This window comes from Dasypus novemcinctus, chromosome 13, assembly GCF_030445035.2.
Source record: "Dasypus novemcinctus isolate mDasNov1 chromosome 13, mDasNov1.1.hap2, whole genome shotgun sequence".
Classification (NCBI taxonomy): domain Eukaryota; kingdom Metazoa; phylum Chordata; class Mammalia; order Cingulata; family Dasypodidae; genus Dasypus; species Dasypus novemcinctus.
In genome coordinates, this window is record NC_080685.1 from 29,696,738 (window position 1) to 29,715,928 (window position 19,191).

The 19,191-nt window shown below is 38.9% G+C and overlaps 1 protein-coding gene across 1 annotated transcript in view; it reads right to left on the minus strand.

Moving 5' to 3' along the window:
- The window catches only part of NUP210L (nucleoporin 210 like), a 229,987-nt gene that overhangs the window by 189,755 nt on the left and 21,041 nt on the right, over nucleotides 1–19,191 (minus strand). The window contains exons 3-8 of the mRNA XM_004474977.4: nucleotides 16,498–16,629; nucleotides 15,583–15,676; nucleotides 14,418–14,568; nucleotides 12,156–12,288; nucleotides 11,385–11,543; nucleotides 8,181–8,249 (exon numbers count right to left, since the gene is read on the minus strand). Of these exons, the coding sequence (XP_004475034.2) occupies nucleotides 8,181–8,249; nucleotides 11,385–11,543; nucleotides 12,156–12,288; nucleotides 14,418–14,568; nucleotides 15,583–15,676; nucleotides 16,498–16,629 (738 nt within the window). The remainder of the gene's footprint in view (nucleotides 1–8,180; nucleotides 8,250–11,384; nucleotides 11,544–12,155; nucleotides 12,289–14,417; nucleotides 14,569–15,582; nucleotides 15,677–16,497; nucleotides 16,630–19,191) is intronic.

Genomic DNA, 19,191 nt, shown 5'->3' on the forward strand with positions numbered 1-19,191 from the left:
CTTCAATAATTTTTTTAAGTTAAAAAAACCTTAGGGATGCAGCAAAAGCAGTGCTGTAAGGGAAATGTATAGCTTTAAATGATTACATTAAAATGAACAAAGATCTCAAATAAGAGACCTAACCTCAAAACTGGAGAATCTAGAAAAAGAAAAGCAAATTAAACCCAAACTGAGAAGGAAGAAAATACAAAGATTTGCATGGAGATAAATGAAATAGAGAATTTTTTAAAACTGAGAGAATTAACAAAACCAAACCTTGATTCTTTGAAAAGATCAATAAAATCAATATTTAACCAGACTGACAAAGAAAAAAAAAGGGGACACAAATAACTTATATCAATACAAAATGGATTAAGTATAATAACCAGAATTATAAAACTCCTAGAGGAGAACATAGGGAAACACTTTAGGACCTTGTTAGTCAATGGTTTCTTAGACTTTACATCAAAAATACAAGCAACAGAGAAATGATGGCTCCCAGGGCATTAGGGCAGTTGAGCATGTCAAGCCCTCAACACTGTTGCAAGTATCTCTGAACATGGCTCTTCAAAAAATGAAGATTGACTGTCACTGTGGGCCCTAAGGGGAGAGGGAAATAGGTATTGAATAGATGGAACCAATGTAACTGGGTGGGCAATAGAAGTGTTTCACAAGAGTATGCAAGGATGGATATAAGACATGTAAAATTACACCAAAAATATATAGGGGCTGATAGGCTAAAATGTAAATCATAATGTAAAACATAAGATAACTAAAAATTTAGAAAATTGTATAGTCTAAAATATAAACCACAATGTAAACACAAATGTTACCTTGTTTGAAAGCTATTGTCTCAATATCTGAACATCAGTTTCAGTAAATATGGTATGAATATGTTAAAAAATTATTGCTGTGGAAGGGAAAAGGTTTTATGTTGGATATGTGGGAGTACTGTATATTGTATAAATGAATTACTGTGATCTAAAACTCTTGTGAAGATAAGCTTAATAATTAGAAAAAAGAAAAGAAAAAGATAGGATGTAGAATTTTTCCAAATTAATATGTATTCTATATCTAACCTTTAAACTCATCGCTATATTCCATTTTACTATTAAGGGAACATTGCAATATATTGGGCTTCAATTTTCAGGAAGTTTTGGATCAGAGAGAGGTTCAACAATGGCAGCGGAAGAATACTGGTGTGGGATGTTATTGACGGGGACACATGGTTGGCAGGGAGTTCTACAGGGCATATATCCAGGGTACATTAAAATGTTTGGATATTTTCATAGTGGAAACAAATAAAAACAACAACTGAGGGAGTGCTGAGTTCCTATCCAGGGGAGCTCTATCACAGTCACTAAAAGAACAGCATCAATCCCCCAAGTGATCCAGGGTACATAAAAATGTTTGGATATTTTCATAGTGGAAACAATTAAAAACAACAACTGAGGGAGTGCTGAGTTCCTATTCAGGGGAGCTCTATCACAGTCCCTAAAGGAACAGCATCAATCCCCCAAGTGCAATGGCAAAGACCAAAAAACAATGAAGGTCCAACAATGAGCCCCTGATACTAATGACTATGCTTGTGAGTCTGTGCACCTGAAATAAGAACAAGGCCTAGAGCAGCAGTGTGCCTAAGAGTTACCTCCTGAGAGCCTCCATGTTGCTCAAATGTGGCCAGTCTCAAAGCCAAACTCAGCATGTAAATTCGTTGCCTTCCCCCCAGCATGGGACATGACTCCCGGGAATGAGCCTCCCTGGTGCCAAGAGATTACTACCAAGTACCAGCTGATGATGTAACTAGAAAATGACCTTGAATAAAAGGTTCAACTCGGACCAGCAGAATATCTCTGTCTACATATAATAACAGGAGTTAAAAATGCTTTTTGACCTAAATCAAGGGGGAAATGGAAAGGACAAATGAGTTTATATAGCTATGAGTCTCTAAAAAAGAGCCGGAAGGTTATGAGAGGGGTTGCCCTTATGCACACCTGAGCAGAGTACCAGAGACAGATAAAGTAGATACAACCCCAGGTATTGGTTCTTCTGAGGGCTACAGAGACCCACAGTTCTATGGTCATGGCAGATGGAGTTCAGTGCCATGTCATGTCAGTTGGCCCTTCTTTGGAGTTGGTGTTTCTGTGTGATGGAGCTGGACTCAGATGTGATCTCTTTTCACAAGCCTTTCCTGTTACTTTACCAGAATTGTAGTTGGTGCTGGGGTTTAATATAAACCCAGGGGATCTGAATCTCTGGACTGACCATATGATAGCCAGGCCCTGAGCTTCAACAGACTTCAGCTCCTACACTCTGGTTTATTGGACTTACCACTCAGCTAACAAGGAGTTGAAGAAGGTCAACCACCACACCATGGAGCCAAGAGTGCCTACAACTGAAAGCAGGAGGATTGCATCCAGCATCCATGTGAAATCTAAGCCCCCTCTTGACATAGATGTGGAGTGGACACAACCAATCCAAGGTCCACAGGATGGAGGAATAGAATAAGGATTAGAGTGGACTTACTGATAATCTATTCATGAACTATTGTGATTAGTAATCAAAGAAAATGTGGCATTGGTGTGCAGAAAGTGGTCACAGTGGCTGCTGGGTGTGGGGAATGGGAGGAAGAGATGAGATGTGGAGGCATTTTCAGGACTTGGAGTTGTCCTGGGTGGTGCTGCAGGGACAATTACCAGACATTGTAGGTCCTCCCATGGCCCACTGGATGGAACGTGGGAGAGTGTGGGCTATGATGTGGACCATGGACCATGAGGTGCAGTGATGCTCAGAGATGTATTCACCAAATGCAATGAATGTCTCATGATGATGGAGGAGAATGTTGCTATGGGGGGAGTAGTGGGGTGAGGGAGGTGGGGGGTATACGGGGAACTCATATTTTTTTAATGCAATATTAAAAAAATGAATAAAGACAAAAAAAAAATACAAGTAACAGGGAAGTGGACTTTGCCCAATGGATAGGGCATCTGCCTACCATATGGGAGGCCCACAGTTCAAACCCTGGGCTTCCCTGACCCGTGTGAAGCTGGCCCATGTACAGGGCTGATGCACACAAGGAGTGCCGTGCCATTCAGGGGTGTCCCCAGCATAGGGGAGCCCCATGTACAAGGAGTGCACCACATAAGGAGAGCTGCCCAGCGCGAAAGGAAGTGCAGCCTGCCCAAGAATGGTGCTGCACACATGGAGAGCTGACACAACAAGATGATGCAACAAAAAGAAACACAGATTCCCGGTGCCACTGATAAGGATGGAAGCAGTCACAGAAGAACATACAGCAAATGGAAACAGAGAGCAGACAACTGGGGGGTGGGAAAGGGAAAGAAATAAATAAAAAATAAATCTTTAAAAAAACCAAAACACAAGCAACAGAAGAAAAATAGATAAATGGGACTTCATTAAAATTTAAAACTTTTCCAAGTGTCACCTAGCAATTCAACTGGAAAAAGACCTTGACCAAAAGGGGAAAAGGGTAAAGACAAATGAGTTCATATGGCCAAGTCGACTTCAAAGTGAGTCGGGGAAGCGGATGTGGTTCAAGTAACTGAACACCCACCTACCACACAGGAGGCCCGTGGTTTGATTCCTGGTGCCTCCTGAAGACAGTGAGCTGCATGATGGGCAGGCATGGCAAGCTGACACATCAAGATGATGCAACAAGAGACACAAGAAGAAAAAACATAATGACAGACACAACAAAAGCAGGGGACGGGAGTGACTCAAGTGATTAGGCATCTCCCTCCCACATCAGATGTTCCAGGTTCAGTTCCCAGTGCCTCCTAAAGAAACAAGACTCAGCAAGTACAAACAACAAAGGGGTGGGGATAAATAAAAATTTTTTAAAAGTGAGTCGGGAGGTCATTCCAGAGGTTATGCTTACACATATCTCAGCAGGATCTCACCAACCACCAAAATAAATATTGCTTCAAACAGCGGGGTTCCCGAGGGTTCTGGAGACATCCAGAAGGTAGGCAGGGCAGATGGCTCAGGATTTTAGTGCCCTACCAGTGGACCCTACTTTGGAATTTATGCTCCCCAGTGTGACAGAGTTGGACTCAGTTGTGGTTTCCCTGCACATGGTTTTTCTGCCTCTTCTATTTGAACCTATAGTTAGTACTAGAGTTAATAGGTATATGTCCAAGAGGTTTAAATCTTTGGGCTGTCCATGTACCAAATGAATCTCTACAGAGTTGCAATACCTACTCTTTAGTTCATTGAATTCACCATGGATAACTAATAAGGAAATGATGATGAACAATGCCCATCCCAAGGAACAGAGAGAGTCTGCAACTGCAAGCAAGATAGCCCTATCCAGGGAAACGAACTTGGCCCAGTGGTTAGGGCGTCCATCTACCTCATGGGAGGTCCACGGTTCAAACCCTGGGCCTCCTTGACCCGTGTGGAGCTGGCCCATGCGCAGTGCTGATGCGCGCAACGAGTGCCCTGCCATGCAGGGGTGTCCCCCACGTAGGGAAACCCCACGCGCAAGGAGTGCGCCCTTAAGGAGAGCCGCCCAGCAGGAAAGAAAGTGCAGCCTGCCCAGGAATAGCGCCGCCCACACTTCCCATGCCGCTGACAACAAAAGAAGCGGACAAAGAAACAAGACAACAAGATGCAGCAAATAGACACAGAGAACAGACAACTCAGGGAGGGGGGGAATTAAATAAATAAATAAATCTTTAAAAAAAAAAAATAGTCCTATCCATCTGCCCCATGAGGTCTAAGCTCCCTCTCAATTAGAGGCAGAATGGGCATCACCATTCCAGAATCCTCAAAATTGGGGAATGAATGATGGACCAGAGCAGACTTACTGTTATTCTGCTATAGACTGTTATTCTAGCAATGGAAAAACTTTTATCATTGATGTGGGAGGAGTGGCTGCTGGAGGTTTTGAGGGGAGGAAGACAGGAAAAACAGGTATAATATGGGGGCATTTTCGGGACTTTGAAATTGTCCTGAATAATGCTGCAATGACAGACAGAGGCAATAATATACCTTGTCATAACTGACAAAATTGTGCAGGAGTGTAAACTACAATGTAAACTATAGTCCATGCTTAGTGGCAATGTTCCAATATGTATTCATCAATTGTAACAATGTACCACACTAATGAAGGATGTTGTTAAGGTGGGAAAATGTGGGAGGGGTTAGGGAGTGGGGCATATGAGAATCCCCTATATTTTTTATGTAACAGTAATGTAATCTAAGTAATTTAAAAAAATTTTTTAAGTATATTAAAAAATTTTAAAACTTTTGTACATCAAAGGATTTTATCACAAAAGTAAAATTAAACCTACACAATGGGAGAAAATATTTGGAAATCACATCTAAGGGCTTAATATCCAGAACATATATTTTAAAATCCTACAGCTCAACATCAAAAAGACAAACAGCCCAATTTAAACATGGGCAAAGACTTGAATAAACATTTCTCCAAAGAAGATATACAAATGGCTAAGAAACACACAAAAAGGTTCTCAACATCATTAGCTATTAGGGAAATGCAAATCAAAACCACAATGAGGGGAAGCGGATGTGGCTCAACTGATAGAACATCCGCCTACCATATAGGTGGTCCAGGGTTTGAAACAAAGGGCCTCCTGGCCTGTGTGGTGAGCTGACCCATGCACAGTGTTGCCGCACGCAAGGAGTGCCATGCCATGCAGGGGTGTCCCCTTCGAAGGGGAGCCCCACACGCAAGGGGTGTGCCCTACAAGGAGAGCCACCCTGCACAAAAAGCGCAGCCTGTCCAGGAGTGGCACCGCACACAGAGAACTGACACAGCAAGATGATGCAACAAAAAAAGAGACACAGATTCCTGTGCCACCTGATGAGAATGCAAGCAGACACAAAAGAACACACAGTGAATGGACACAAGAGAGCAGACAACATGGGGCGGGAAGCGGGGGAAGGAGAGAGAAATAAATAAAAATAAATCTTAAAAAAAAAAAAACAGAATGAAATGCTATTTTCCATTCACTAGAATGGTTACTATTTTTCAAAAACTCAGAAAATTACAAGTGTTGGAAAGGACATGGAGAAATAAGAACACTTATTTATTGTTGATGGGAATATAAAATGGTGCAGCTGCTGTAGAAGACAGTGTGGTGGCTCCTCAGAAAGTTAAATATAGAATTACCACGTAACTAGCAATCCCACTTCTAGGAATACACACAAAGAATTGAAAGCAGGGACTTGAACAGATATTTGTACAACGATATTCATAGTGATATTGTTCAAAATGCCAAATGATGGAAGCAAGCCAAGTGGTCATCAACTGATGAATGGATCAACTAAACGTGGTATACATTCACAACGGAATATTATTCAGCTATTTTAAAAAATGAGGTTCTGATACATGCAACAACATGGATGAACCTTGAAGACATCATGTTGCATGAAATAAGGCAAATACAAAAGGAAAATATTGGATGATCTCACTGATTTGAAACAACTAGAATAAGCTAATTCATTAAACTAGAATATAGATTACCAGGGGCCAGGGTGGGGGAGGTGATGGAGAGTTAATGCTTAAATTGTACAGAGTTTTTCTTTGGGGTAATAGAAAAGTTTTGGTAATGGATGGTAGCCATGGTAGCACAATATTGTGATTGCAATTAACAGCACTGAATTATACATATGAATGTGGTTGAAAGGGGAAATTTTTGGTTATATATATGTTACCAGAATAAAAAAATTTGTAAATATCCATAGGACTGTACAACATAAATAAAGAACCCTAAAATAAACAATGGACTATAGTTAATAGAACAATTATGAAAATGTTCTTTCATAAGTTATAACAAATGTACCACACTAATGCACGATGTTAATAATAGGATGGTATGTGGCTACTCTGTATTTTATGCATGATTTTTCCATAAACCTAGTTTTAAAAAATATAAAAAATATTATAGTAACTATAATTCCTAGTTTAGTTTATCTCAGATATAATGAAATGCTTTCACTTATATCTGTATACAAAGAATAAACAACAACGTCAGGATTGTTTCTTTCAGGCAGAATCATTGTTTCATATGATTTAAAAAACACTAGGAATCTTTTTTTTTTTTTATAGTCTCTTTTCTTAACCCAAACATTGTATTACATGGGTCTCCATAATTTTTCACAATCTCTTTGAAGATCTTCGCTCTTACAGATAGCATTCAGCCAGAAAAACAATGTAAGAAAATATATCAAATTAAGATTGAATCTAAATTAGCTAAATCTCAAAATGAATGTTAATTAAGAAGCACTCTAGGGAAGTGGACTTGGCCCAATGGATAAGGCGTCCACCTACCACATGGGAGGTCCATGGTTCAAACACCCCGCCTCCTTGACTCATGTGGAGCTGGCCCACGCGAGTGCCATGCCACGCAAGGGTGTTCCCTGCGTAGGGGAGCCCCACGCGCAAGGAGTGCGCCCCATAAGGAGAGCCACCCAGGGCGAGAGAAAGTGCAGCCTGCCCAGGAATGGCGCCACACACATGGAGAGTTGACACAACAAGATGATGCAACGAAAAGAAACACAGATTCCCGTGCCACTGACGACAACAGAAGTGGACAAGGAAGACGCAGCAAATAGACACAGAGAACAGACAACCAGGGTGCGGGGGAAAGGGAGAGAAATAAATAAATAAATAAATCTTAAAAAAAAAAAAAAAGAAGCACTCTAGGGAAGCGGACTTGGCCCAATGGATAGGGTGTCCACCTACCACATGGGAGGACCGCAGTTAAAACCCAGGGCCTCCTTGACCCATGTGCAACTGGCCCATGCGCAGTGCTGATGTGTGCAAGGAGTGCCATGCCAAGCAGGGTTGTCCCCCACGTAGGGGAGCCCCACGCGCAAGGAGTGCGCCCGTAATGAGAGCCACCCGGGGCGAGAGAAAGTGCAGCCTGCCCAAGAATGGCGCTGCACACACGGAGAGCTGACACAACAAGATGACGCAACGAAAGAAACACAGATTCCCGGTGCCTCTGATAAGGACAGAAGTGGTCACAGAAGAACACACAGCGAATGGACACAGAGCAGACAGCTAGGGGTGGGGGGTGGGGAAGGGGAGGGAAATAAATTTAAAAAATAAATCTTTAAAAAAAAAAAGCAGCACTCTAGTCTCTAATACACTCATTTAAGTGAAATTGTTTAAACTATTCAGGTTTCTGAAAACTATTATCTAAAAATACCTAAAAATCCAGGCTCTACAACATATATGGTGCAATTTGGGAGTCCAGACACAGATCGCATATGGACATCTTATTTTTGCTTAAGGAAATCATATAGGCTAGAGTTGGGTCAAAAGAGACAAGTGAGCTACCAAAGAGGGAAAAAACAATCCACCAATAACAACAAAAAATTTCTTTTTTATCCTTTGGAAAGCAAAAACTTAAATGTGTAATACTCTGAGAAATTTCTGCAGTATTCCTTGCAGGAATCACAAAGATATTCTTGAATTTCATATTGAGAAAGATAGAAAGGGAAAGATATGATGACATTCTGTGTTTTAATAGTCAATTGGCTCTAGAACCCTTTCTCCAAATAGAGTTTCACATGGGAGCCCAATATGAAAAGCAGGATAAAGTGGACAACTCTGGAGGAGGGAGAGGGGCATAATTTATAATTCAGGCCTAGGGCTCCGCAGATAGTTATAAAAATGACTAGTTGATTTTCTACTATCTGTAGAAAAACTTTAATATCAAAGTGGTTTCTTTTTGCCACCAAGAATACTTCCAGGTCCCTTACACATAAGTTTGTTTTCTTTTTCCATTTAAAGAAAAAGTAAATCAAATTTATTTCCTGTCAGCCTTTTAATAGAAACAAACAGGTAAACCAATTAAATAAAATGTGCAAAGCTGTATGACTACCTGGGTAAACTAACTTTGATTATTTTCTAAAAAAGAAAAAGGAAAAACTTATATAAAAGGCAGAAGCAACTAATCTGTCTTACCCTAGGTTTTACCCATATCAGAAAATGTGACAGGGGCTTGTGTACAGATATGTAGGTAGTTTATTTGCGAATATAATCACAGGGTGCAAGAGTGAGAGACTAAAAAGTAAACTGGAAAGGAAGAAGTAATAATACAAGCACAAGTATAGTGAAGTGACCTATGGTATGGGCAATGGGTACTCAATGCCACAGACTAGACCTTCTGAAAAATCTTATGAAATGTGCCTCAGAATTGACTTCCGTTTGTTATTGGTTTAGAGTAGCTACTTCTGACCAACTGGGTTTCCAGAAAACTGGAGCCAGACGTGAGAGCACCTGTGCAGACTCAGGTAAGATGCTGTTTGGTAGCATCTGCAAGAAACTAGTCAAGACTGAGGGGAACTGCCAGCAAGAACAGTGTCTGGAGTAAGAGGCAGGGCAGAGAGGATATGAAGAGGTGCACAAGAGGTGTCACAACATGCTCCTAGGTTGTATGTTCATGTTCAATAGAATCATCCTCACTGTCTACCATAGTGTTAATGAAAAATCCAGTATCATTCAAAATACTTTTTAATTTCTCATAACCAAACACATCAATGTCCTTATTAGTTTTGGTAGACCTTTAGAATGGACACAGAATGAGTGAAAAGATGTATTTTTCAAAAGTTAAAAAGAAATAAAGTGAAGCAGGTATAGCTTAGTGGTTGAGTGCCTGCTTCACATGTACAAAATCCTGGGCTCAATTCCTGGGACCTTCAAAAAAAGAAGTAATTTTCTCAAAAAAAAAAAAAATATATTGGTTGGAAGTCATCGACTCAGGTAAAGGCCTTAAGAACAAAAACCAAAAAGAAAGTCTACAATAATCAACTCCAGAGTTTCCAGCCTGTGGGCCTGCCCTAAAATCTTTAAACTCAAAACTGCAGCATCAGTTGACTCTTGCCAGAGTTAGCAGCCTGCTAACCTGCTGGCCTGCCCTGTGAATTTCAGACTTGCCAGCCTCTACAACTGCATGACCCATTTCCTTAAAATAAATAAATCTCATACACATTTATTAGTTCTATTTCTGCAGCAAACCTTGGTTGATACACCATCCATGTCCTCAAGAGACAGATAAATAGACAAATATAATGCATTTTAATATTTGCTATTTTGGAAGAAATAACAATATGAACTGAGAATAAGGGGGAAAAGATCATCTAAGTCTGTATGGGGAATTCAGGGAAGTGCTTGACACAATTGGGGCTCAATAAATATTGAATGACTTAATTACTTTATTTTGTAAAAACTATTGTTTTTGTTAACAAATGCCCTAGGCACCTTAAAATGGTTAAAGTGAGGAGCTGGTGTAGCTCAGTGGTTTGAGTGCCTACTTCCCAAGTGTGAGGTCCTGGGTTCAATCCCAGGTACCTCCTTTAAAAAAAGACCAAAGTAAAAACAACTTTGGATCAACTGATCCTCCATTATGTTTTAGACAAATAACATAAACAGCTAACTAAAACTAATCTAGAAGAAATGCCTTTCAAGCCTGATGGATTCTTATTCAGAGTAAGTCAACCTGGCCCTTACATGACCTATTCCCTTCACCCTATTGTCTATCCTACTACCTTCCCCTGATTCACTGCACTTCAGCCTCAGTGTCTTCCTTGCTGTTTCTTAAACATGCCAAATGTGTTCCTGCCTCAGAACCTTTGCAATTGCTATTTCCTCCTTCTGGAGCTGTTTCACCCAGATATTTGAATGGCTCATTACTCTAATATCACCTTTGCCATATTAGAGAGGACTTCCCTGACTACCCTGGGTAAAACTGTCTGTATCCTGGGTACTCAGAACAATGTTGAGCATACAGTAGGTCTAAAATAGATATTTGGTGAATTTACTTCTTTCAGATTCAAATATTCAAAAATAGATAACATTTCCAAACAAAATACCGAGAAATACTGTCCAGATCCTTTTTACAATTTTCTGAGAATTTAACTCTTCAGTTTGTTTTGTTTTCATTGACTATAATGGAGCTCTATGTATTTCTCCCTTTGTTCAATCCTTACAGACAGGTTTAGTGCTATAAGAAAATTACACTCAATTCAATTTAACAAATATTGAGAATCTACTACAGACAATACCATCTTTTCTCAATTATTCATGTGAAAACAGTAAAGAACAAAATAAAATTCATACATGTTCCTCCAATCTCTATTTTTCTTCCAGTCTCCTAATTGTAATTTGATTAAAGTTTCAAATAAGCACTGAGGTCAACAGATCACAAGTTCCAGCTACTCTCCATTTTCCTACCTACCCTTTGTTTGAAATTATGACAATAATAATTCATAGTTCATTAAAATGAAAATCTATAGAAAACTAGTGCAGTACTATCATAATCACTCTTAATAAATTACTTTATCAAGGATCATGTCTAACATGCTCAGGGAAGCTTAGATTAGCAGCTAAAACTTTAACAAAAGGATACTTTTATGGACAAAGACAATATTAGTTTGGCCCTGTTGGACTGCAGTCACTGTGGCTGTTTTCTCATCCAGTAAAGCCACTTTTTCAGGGACAGACCCATTACGTGCAACTCTGTGGTATTGCAATTCCAGTGTATAATGTTCCAGCGGAAATTTCACCTCTGTAAGACATGAAAAGATATGTAAATATAAAGCCAGGAACCATTAATAGTGTTTTGGATTTTAAGAGGAAAGCAGGCCTAAAATAAAGAGTATGATTGGTTCTAATTTCTTCCCACTATAATGAATTTCTAGTAAGTCATCTTTTTGAGAGTAGGAGTTTATTGTTGGCATAGGCTTATATGTAAAAAACTGGGGAACTAAATGTAGCAGAAAGGATTGTCACTACACATAAGGAAAGGACTAATATAAAAATAGCCAATGCACAATTTAAAAATTCAATGGATTTTGGGATCGATACAGTATTAAGTTTTCAGTTAATGAACTGAACTTTCAAGAAACAACTTTTGCCAAGATTTCTACGTGATCATTCAAGTCCCTTTTGGTGAACAAAGTCTTCATTTGCCCAATAAAATCTGTTAAATTTTGCAATTTACATGCCGATGGGCACCAGCCGGCATTAACTCAAGTATAGAAATTAAGGAATACTTTATCATAAAGCCTAAAAAACACAAAGTATTATTTACATATATAATGTGTAGCTGCTTCTCTTGTTGCTGTCAGGAAAAAGGATTTGGGAAATGTGAGGCTTAAGTAAAGATAAATCACCGTACCTGTCATTCTTCCCTGAACCATTTTTGCAACTCGGTATTTAATATATGCTCCTACTAAGAGATAGATATCATAAGATGGTATAAGAAATATATTTTCCAAAACAAGCAGACGTATCAATGCTGCTGCCACTTTCTAAAAGAGGAAGGAAAAAAAAACACAAAGTTTCCATCTTCCTTGTCAAAAGCTTATTTTTTTAGGAGGTCCCCAAGATTGAACCTGGGACCCTGTACACATGCACAGCAGGTGCTCAACCAACTAAGCTATACCCACTGCAAAAGTTTACTTCTTTTAGGTTTATTTAAAATATTTTATAAATATTTTTAATACTTGAAGTTAGCCTTAAAAAGCAGTCATGAATCTTAAATTTATGTTAACTTTCTAAGTCACTTACTAACTTTCCTAGTCATTCAGACTAAGAATAAAAAATGAAGTCTTCTAAAGATGAAATACCAAGGTAAATACCAAGGCAAATATGCTGCAACAAGAATAGGTGAAACTCGACTGCACGTGTGCTTTACCTCCAATTAACTAACTTGCCAGATTAAGCTACTCTCCAGTCCCTGTTGAACACACTGATTCCTGTGAAGGCTTATTCAACAGGAGGCCAGTAGACCGCTCTAGAATGTCCACACACTCTGTTCCTGCCACTTGAATTAAATGCTTACCAAAAGACATTTGTTTTTCCTAAACCTATTTATGACAGTTTTAATGATAATTTCATTCAAACAATAAACACTAGATGCAAAAGAAAGACAGCTATTTTTCCTACAAAAGTGTAAATGTTTTCAAAATGAAGGTAAAGGCAAGCTAGTAAAATGTGCTATCAAATTAGGTGTAGGTAAGAAATGTAAATGATTAGAGAAAAAACTCTTTAAAAAATAGAATTCTGCACGCAAATTCCTTCACACATGACAAAGTTTTCACTTGACTATAAAAGGAAGTGAAACTAGAAACTGTGTAGTTTATGCAACAAAGAGTCAGTGGGGAAGTGGATGTGGCTCAGGTTGTTGGGCTCCTGCCTACCATATGGGAGCTCCATGGTTCAGTTCCTAGTGTCTCCTGAAGAAGACAGTGAGCTGGTAAAACAGGCAGGTGTGGCAAGCTGACATAACAAGATGACGCAACAAGAGACACAAGAAAAAAAACATAATAAGAGACACAACAAAGCAGGGAGCAGAGGTTCCTGGTGTCTCCTAAAGAAGATGAGTAAAAGACAGTGTACTGACACAACAGACAGGTGAAACAAGATGATACAATAAGAGACACAAGAAGAAGAAAAAAACATAATGAAAGACACAACAAAGCAGGGAACAAAGGTGGGTTAAGCAATTAAGTGCCTTCCTCCTGCATCATAGGTTCTGGGTTCAGTTCCAGATGCCTCCTAAAGAAACAAAAAAAGAGGACAAACACACAGCAAGTGTAATCAATGAGGGAGGTGGGGAGAAATAAATAAAATAAATCTTAAGGGAAGCGGACTTGGCCCAGTGGATAGGGCGTCCTTCTACCACATGGGAGGTCCGTGGTTCAAACCCTGGGCCTCCCTGACCCATGTGGAGCTGGCCTGTGCGCAGTGCTGATGCGAGCAAGGAGTGCCGTGCCATGCAGGGGTGCCCCCGCTTAGGGGAGCCCCACGTGTAAGGAGTGCGCCCCATAAAGAGAGCCGCCCAGTGCGAAAGAAAGTGCAGGCTGCCCAGGAATGGCGCCGCACACATGGAGAGTGATACGGCAAGATGACACAACAAAAAGAGACACAGATTCCTGTGCCACTGACAACAACAGAAGCGGACAAAAAGAAGAACACGCAGCAAATGGACACAGAGAACAGACAACTGGGGCGGGGGGGGGAGGGAAGGGGAAAGAAATTTTAAAAAATAATATAAATCTTAAAAATAATAATAATAAATAATAAGTCTTAAAAAAAAAAAGAATATGTGGACTTCTAAACAGGGAACTCATGCTCAAAGAAAGGCCTTGGGCCTACATCAAAGGACTGGTGAATAAGATGCAGTTATATGTTTTAAGAGAAATGCCAGTTGTATTTGTAATTACAATCAGGTAATAAAATGTTTAAGGAAGACAAGTATTTCTTTATGTTTAACACTTCGAGTAACTTTTTCAATTAAAGGACCAATTACTGGCCCAAATCATATCAGGTTAAAGGGCTTCTACTATAGATATGGATACACATAAGAAACTATATTTTCTATAAGCAAGAAACTATATTTTCTATTAGATGAAAGTTTATAGCACAAGCTTTTTACCTTATAGAATGGTTCATGAATTCGAACTTTTACAACAGCAGCACCAGTTCTAATCCCAGACACCAAAATCATATCTCCTTGTTTTTCTTCTTTTTCCATCTCAGCTATATATACCGGGGGAGAATATTCTGCTTCAGCATATTTCAGAATCCTAAAGAGATAAAATAATGATTGTATCTAGCAGAACCAAACAATTAGTCTACTTCCAAAAGGCCCTAAGAGGGGAGTGGGTGTAACTTGGTGGTTGAGTGCCTGCTTCCCATGTAAAAAAAAAAAGGACCTAAGAGACTTGAAACATGGTCTCTTCAATGCCTAATGAATGTAAAAAAAATTTCAATTTCTGTTTTCCACAAGGACAGTAAGAAAAGTATTTAATGTGCCTCTGGCTAAAACTGCTGTGGGACTAAAATTTGGATTTCCTGAGAGCTATTTCTTGGTATTAAAGACAAAATTTCGTATTGTACCACTCACTCTGTTTCAGGAAGTGTAGCATGCTACATGAGCAACAAAACTGTCAGAAGACACATGACTCAAATAATTGTATTGTCATGACCACATATAATGGCTCAAGTTAAGCCATCATACAGGTCCCAACATCTATAACATGTCATTCTACCACAGATATTTCCCCTACTGAATTGGTCTGCTCCAAAACAGTCCAGACAGCAGGATTATCAAACCCCAAACAAATGGATGCTGCTCAGGATGCTATCACATGACAGATGTCTCCCTCAAACTTAGATGGTTTTTATTTGGTTTTAAGATTACCTATTTTCTTTAAAGATTTATTTTCTTTATTTACTCCACCCACCCCCACTGTTTGCACTCGCTGTTTGCTCTGTGTCCATTCACTGTGGGCTCTCTGTGTCTGCTCATCTTCTTTTTTAGGTGGTACTGGGAACTGAACCTGGGACTTCTCACGTGGGAGAGAGGTGCTCAATCTCTTGAGCCACCTCCACTCCCTGCTTTGTTGTCTCTCCCATTGTTTTATCTTTGTGTCTCCTTTGTTGCATCATCTTGTTACATCAGCTCGCCATGCCAGCCTGTCGTGCCAGCTTGCTGTCTTGCTCGTCTTCTCCAGAAGGTACCAAGAACTGAACCTGGGACCTACTATGTGGTAGGAAGGAGCTCAATTGCTTGAGCCACATCTGCTTTCTGAGATTACCTAATTTTGCTTGACAGTTCTTCTCTTGCTGACTCGTTATCCTGGGCAATGCTCCATTCAAACATCATCCCTGCCAAAGTACTAAAAGTATTTCCTGTGGAGCAAGCCAAAAGCAGACAAGACAGAATTACATATTCAAAAAATTCAGGTGTCTTTATCAGGAAAAAGAAATCTAACTAAAAAATAATTCTTAGGCCCCTCTCATGAACAAATAAAAGAATTATCATTAATGAATTAAAACACATACAAGGAATATAAATGTTATTCCTACATAAGCTTTCTGAAGGTAAAAAGCACTCAATGTGATTAACTTCTGGTTGACAAAAATTATGCCATATTCCTTCTGTGCCTTTTTACATGAAGGTCACCTTACAGTCTACTGTATGGTTGACAGGTACCCTCAATACAAATTTTTATATAAACTGGATTCCAGAATTTTTCTAATATGTTCATTTTTTAAGGTTAAAAAATTACTCCACTAATTTACAAATAAAGAGGCAATAAACAAGTGTTTTAGTACCATATTGCAACATCAGTATAATATATTAAAAAGAATATAAAATAATTCTCAAGAAATATTAAAAATTTTAAAACTTTTTCACAGGTTACATTTATCTCCAGGCCTATAGAAAGGGGACTGATCAAAACCCTAGCAATAAATTCCAAATTCTTTGAATTGTTGATCTAGTAGAAGCTCAGTGGCAGAATTTGGGTATTTTTTAAAACTCTGTGGTAACTACTGATTAACAGCAGGAAAAGTTTTATGAAAGTATGTAGTTAGTATATTCAGCTATGATCAAAATTATTAATTCCTCATCTACATGAGCTCCCTATGAGAAAAAAAATATTTCCAATCTACTTTTGTCTTAAGTTCTTGTTTTCAAGTACTAAACAGAATCCTCTAAAGTTCTTTACCTTCAGCATCCAATGCCCTCACCATCAGTTCCAGTGGTGAGTCATCTACATAGAGTTCCCGGGTCCGAGATACAATTTCAATGCTGTCTATCACATCAACCTTAACATCACACCGTAGTTCATGGTCAGTCACTAAGATGAACCCAAAAACCGATCATTTAATTCAACAGGTCATGACTCTATTAAATATCTCAATTACTCAGAAGCTTATTCTAAAGTTTATGAAAAAGGAATGTTTATAACAGCTGCTTTTACCTGTGAAAGAAAACAACATAATGACAAAAATATAAGATCCACTATTTATAATAAGAAGCACTAAACCAGTGGTAATAAAAATAAACATATTTAATGTGGTAAAATAATATTGATATATCTGGGTTTCTGGGGAGGGGAATTGTTGGAGTTTGTCTAATGGGGTTTGTACCATTTTTACAACTATGTTGAAATTTGAAATTATATCAAAATAAAAAGTTTAAAGAAAAAAATTAATTTATTCACTTTAAAGGACTATACTTTATTCTTACATTATGTCCCACTTTTTTAGTAGTAAAATATTTTTCTTTTATGAATTGATAGTGTTAATAAACTTTTAAAATTTTATTTAGGAAAGTAGAAAGGTAGCAACAATATGTCAACCCCACCAATCAAGTCCCCCTCCCCTTCTTTTTGTTTTTTGTTCTGTTTTACTGTTTTCTGGACCATGAAATTAAAAAGTCTGGGAACCACTATATTAGACCAGAGTTCCAGTCAATATGCCCATAATAAAATTCAGAAATTCTGGTAAAGCAGTACAAAATGAAATAAAAATTTCACCTATTTTAACAATTCTCCCTCCTACCACATTTACCACATATTAGAGAATCGCCTACATAGCTGCCCCATATACTGTTGTATCTACACATTTTTCGTTTTAGCTTCATTCACAAGAAATGAAAGTAAAATAACAACTGTTACAATACCCCAAATTACTAGTAGATATCAGGAGTAAATTCTATCCCTAGTTATAGATCTGGTTTAGGAGATTTTAAAAACAAAGGAGAGGAAAGTGGATATGGCTTAGGCAACTGGGCTACTGTCTACCATATGGGAGGTCCCAGGTTCGTTTCCTGGGGCCTCCTGATGAAAGCAAGCTGGCCCACTTGGTGAGCTGACACAATGAAAGAGACAAAGAGGAGAGACAATGAGAGACACAACAAAGCAGGGAGCAGAGGTTCCTGGTACCTCCTAAAGAGGACGAATAAGACAGCAAGCTGGTGTAATGGGCAGATGCGGTGAGCTGACACAATAAGATGATACAACAAGTAACACAAGAAGAAAACATAACAAGAGACACAACAAAGCAGGGAACAGAGGTGGCTTAAGCGATTATGCACCTCCCTCCCAGAGGTCCCAGTTTCAGTTCCTAGTGCCTTTTAAAGAAACAAAAAAGACGAACTGACACAGCAAGTGCAAGCAACGAGGAGGTGGGAGAAACAAACAAAATAAATCTTTACAAAAATAAAACAAATAAATAAGCAAGGGGGTAAGGTAGCATGAATCCTGTAGTACAGGATTACAAAAATATCAATATGAGCTCATGTTTATTTTAATATATGTACATAGAGATAGATGAAGAAATATAGATATTGTATATACATGGGTCAGTATAGATGCATGTATTTCCCAGTTCTATCTAGTAATGAGCACATGAGCAACACAGATCTTGGATTCTAAAATAAAAGGAACCAGGATTCCTTGAAGAAATGACTGAGTCTAGGGGCTGGAGCAGAGAAAATACAAGATAGTGCATCTCGTAGTGCCAGAAAATAAGCAAGTACTAAAACATTTTTAATTAAAATAAAAAAGACATCATGAACTATTGTGGTTAATAATCGAGAAAATGTGGCATTGATGTGGAAAAAGTGTCCATGGTGGCTGCTGGGTGTAGGGAATGGGAGGAAGAGAAGAGATGTGGAGGCATTCTTGGGACTTGGAGTTGTCCTGGGTGGTGCCCCAGGGACAATTGCCGGATGCTGTATGTCCTCCCATGGCCCACTGGATGGAACGTGGGAAAGTGTGGGCTATGGTGTGGAACACGGGACATGGGGTGCAGCGATGCCCGGAGATGTACATGATATGATGTGATGTGACATGATGTGACATGATGACGAGGGAGAGTGTTACTGTGGGGGGAGTGGTGGGGTGGGGGTGGTGGGGGCGAATGGGGACCTCATATTTTTTTTAATGTAATATCTTTTAAAAAAAATGAATAAATTGAGTAGAATTTGGAAAAAAAATAAAAATAAAAATAAATAAAATAAAAAAGACAGAGTGACATCCCCAAACTGGCAGTGAGAGACTCCAGAGTTCCGTTTCTCTTCAGAAGTTTTAAACAAACCAAATCCAACAGCGCATTAAAAGGATTATACACCATGACCAAGTGGGATTTATCCCAGGAATGCAAGGATGGTTCAACAAAATAAAATCAGTTAACACAATACATCATTTGAGATACCACCTCACACCCTTTAGAATGACAATTACTTAAAAAACAAAAAATAACAAGTGTTGGAAATGATGCAAAAAAAAAGAACCCTCAAATACTGTTGATGGGAATATAAATGGTACTGTCACTGTGGAAAACAGTTTAGCAATTCCTTAAAAAGTTAAATATAGAACTACCATGGGGAAGTGGATTTGGCTCAACTGATAGAG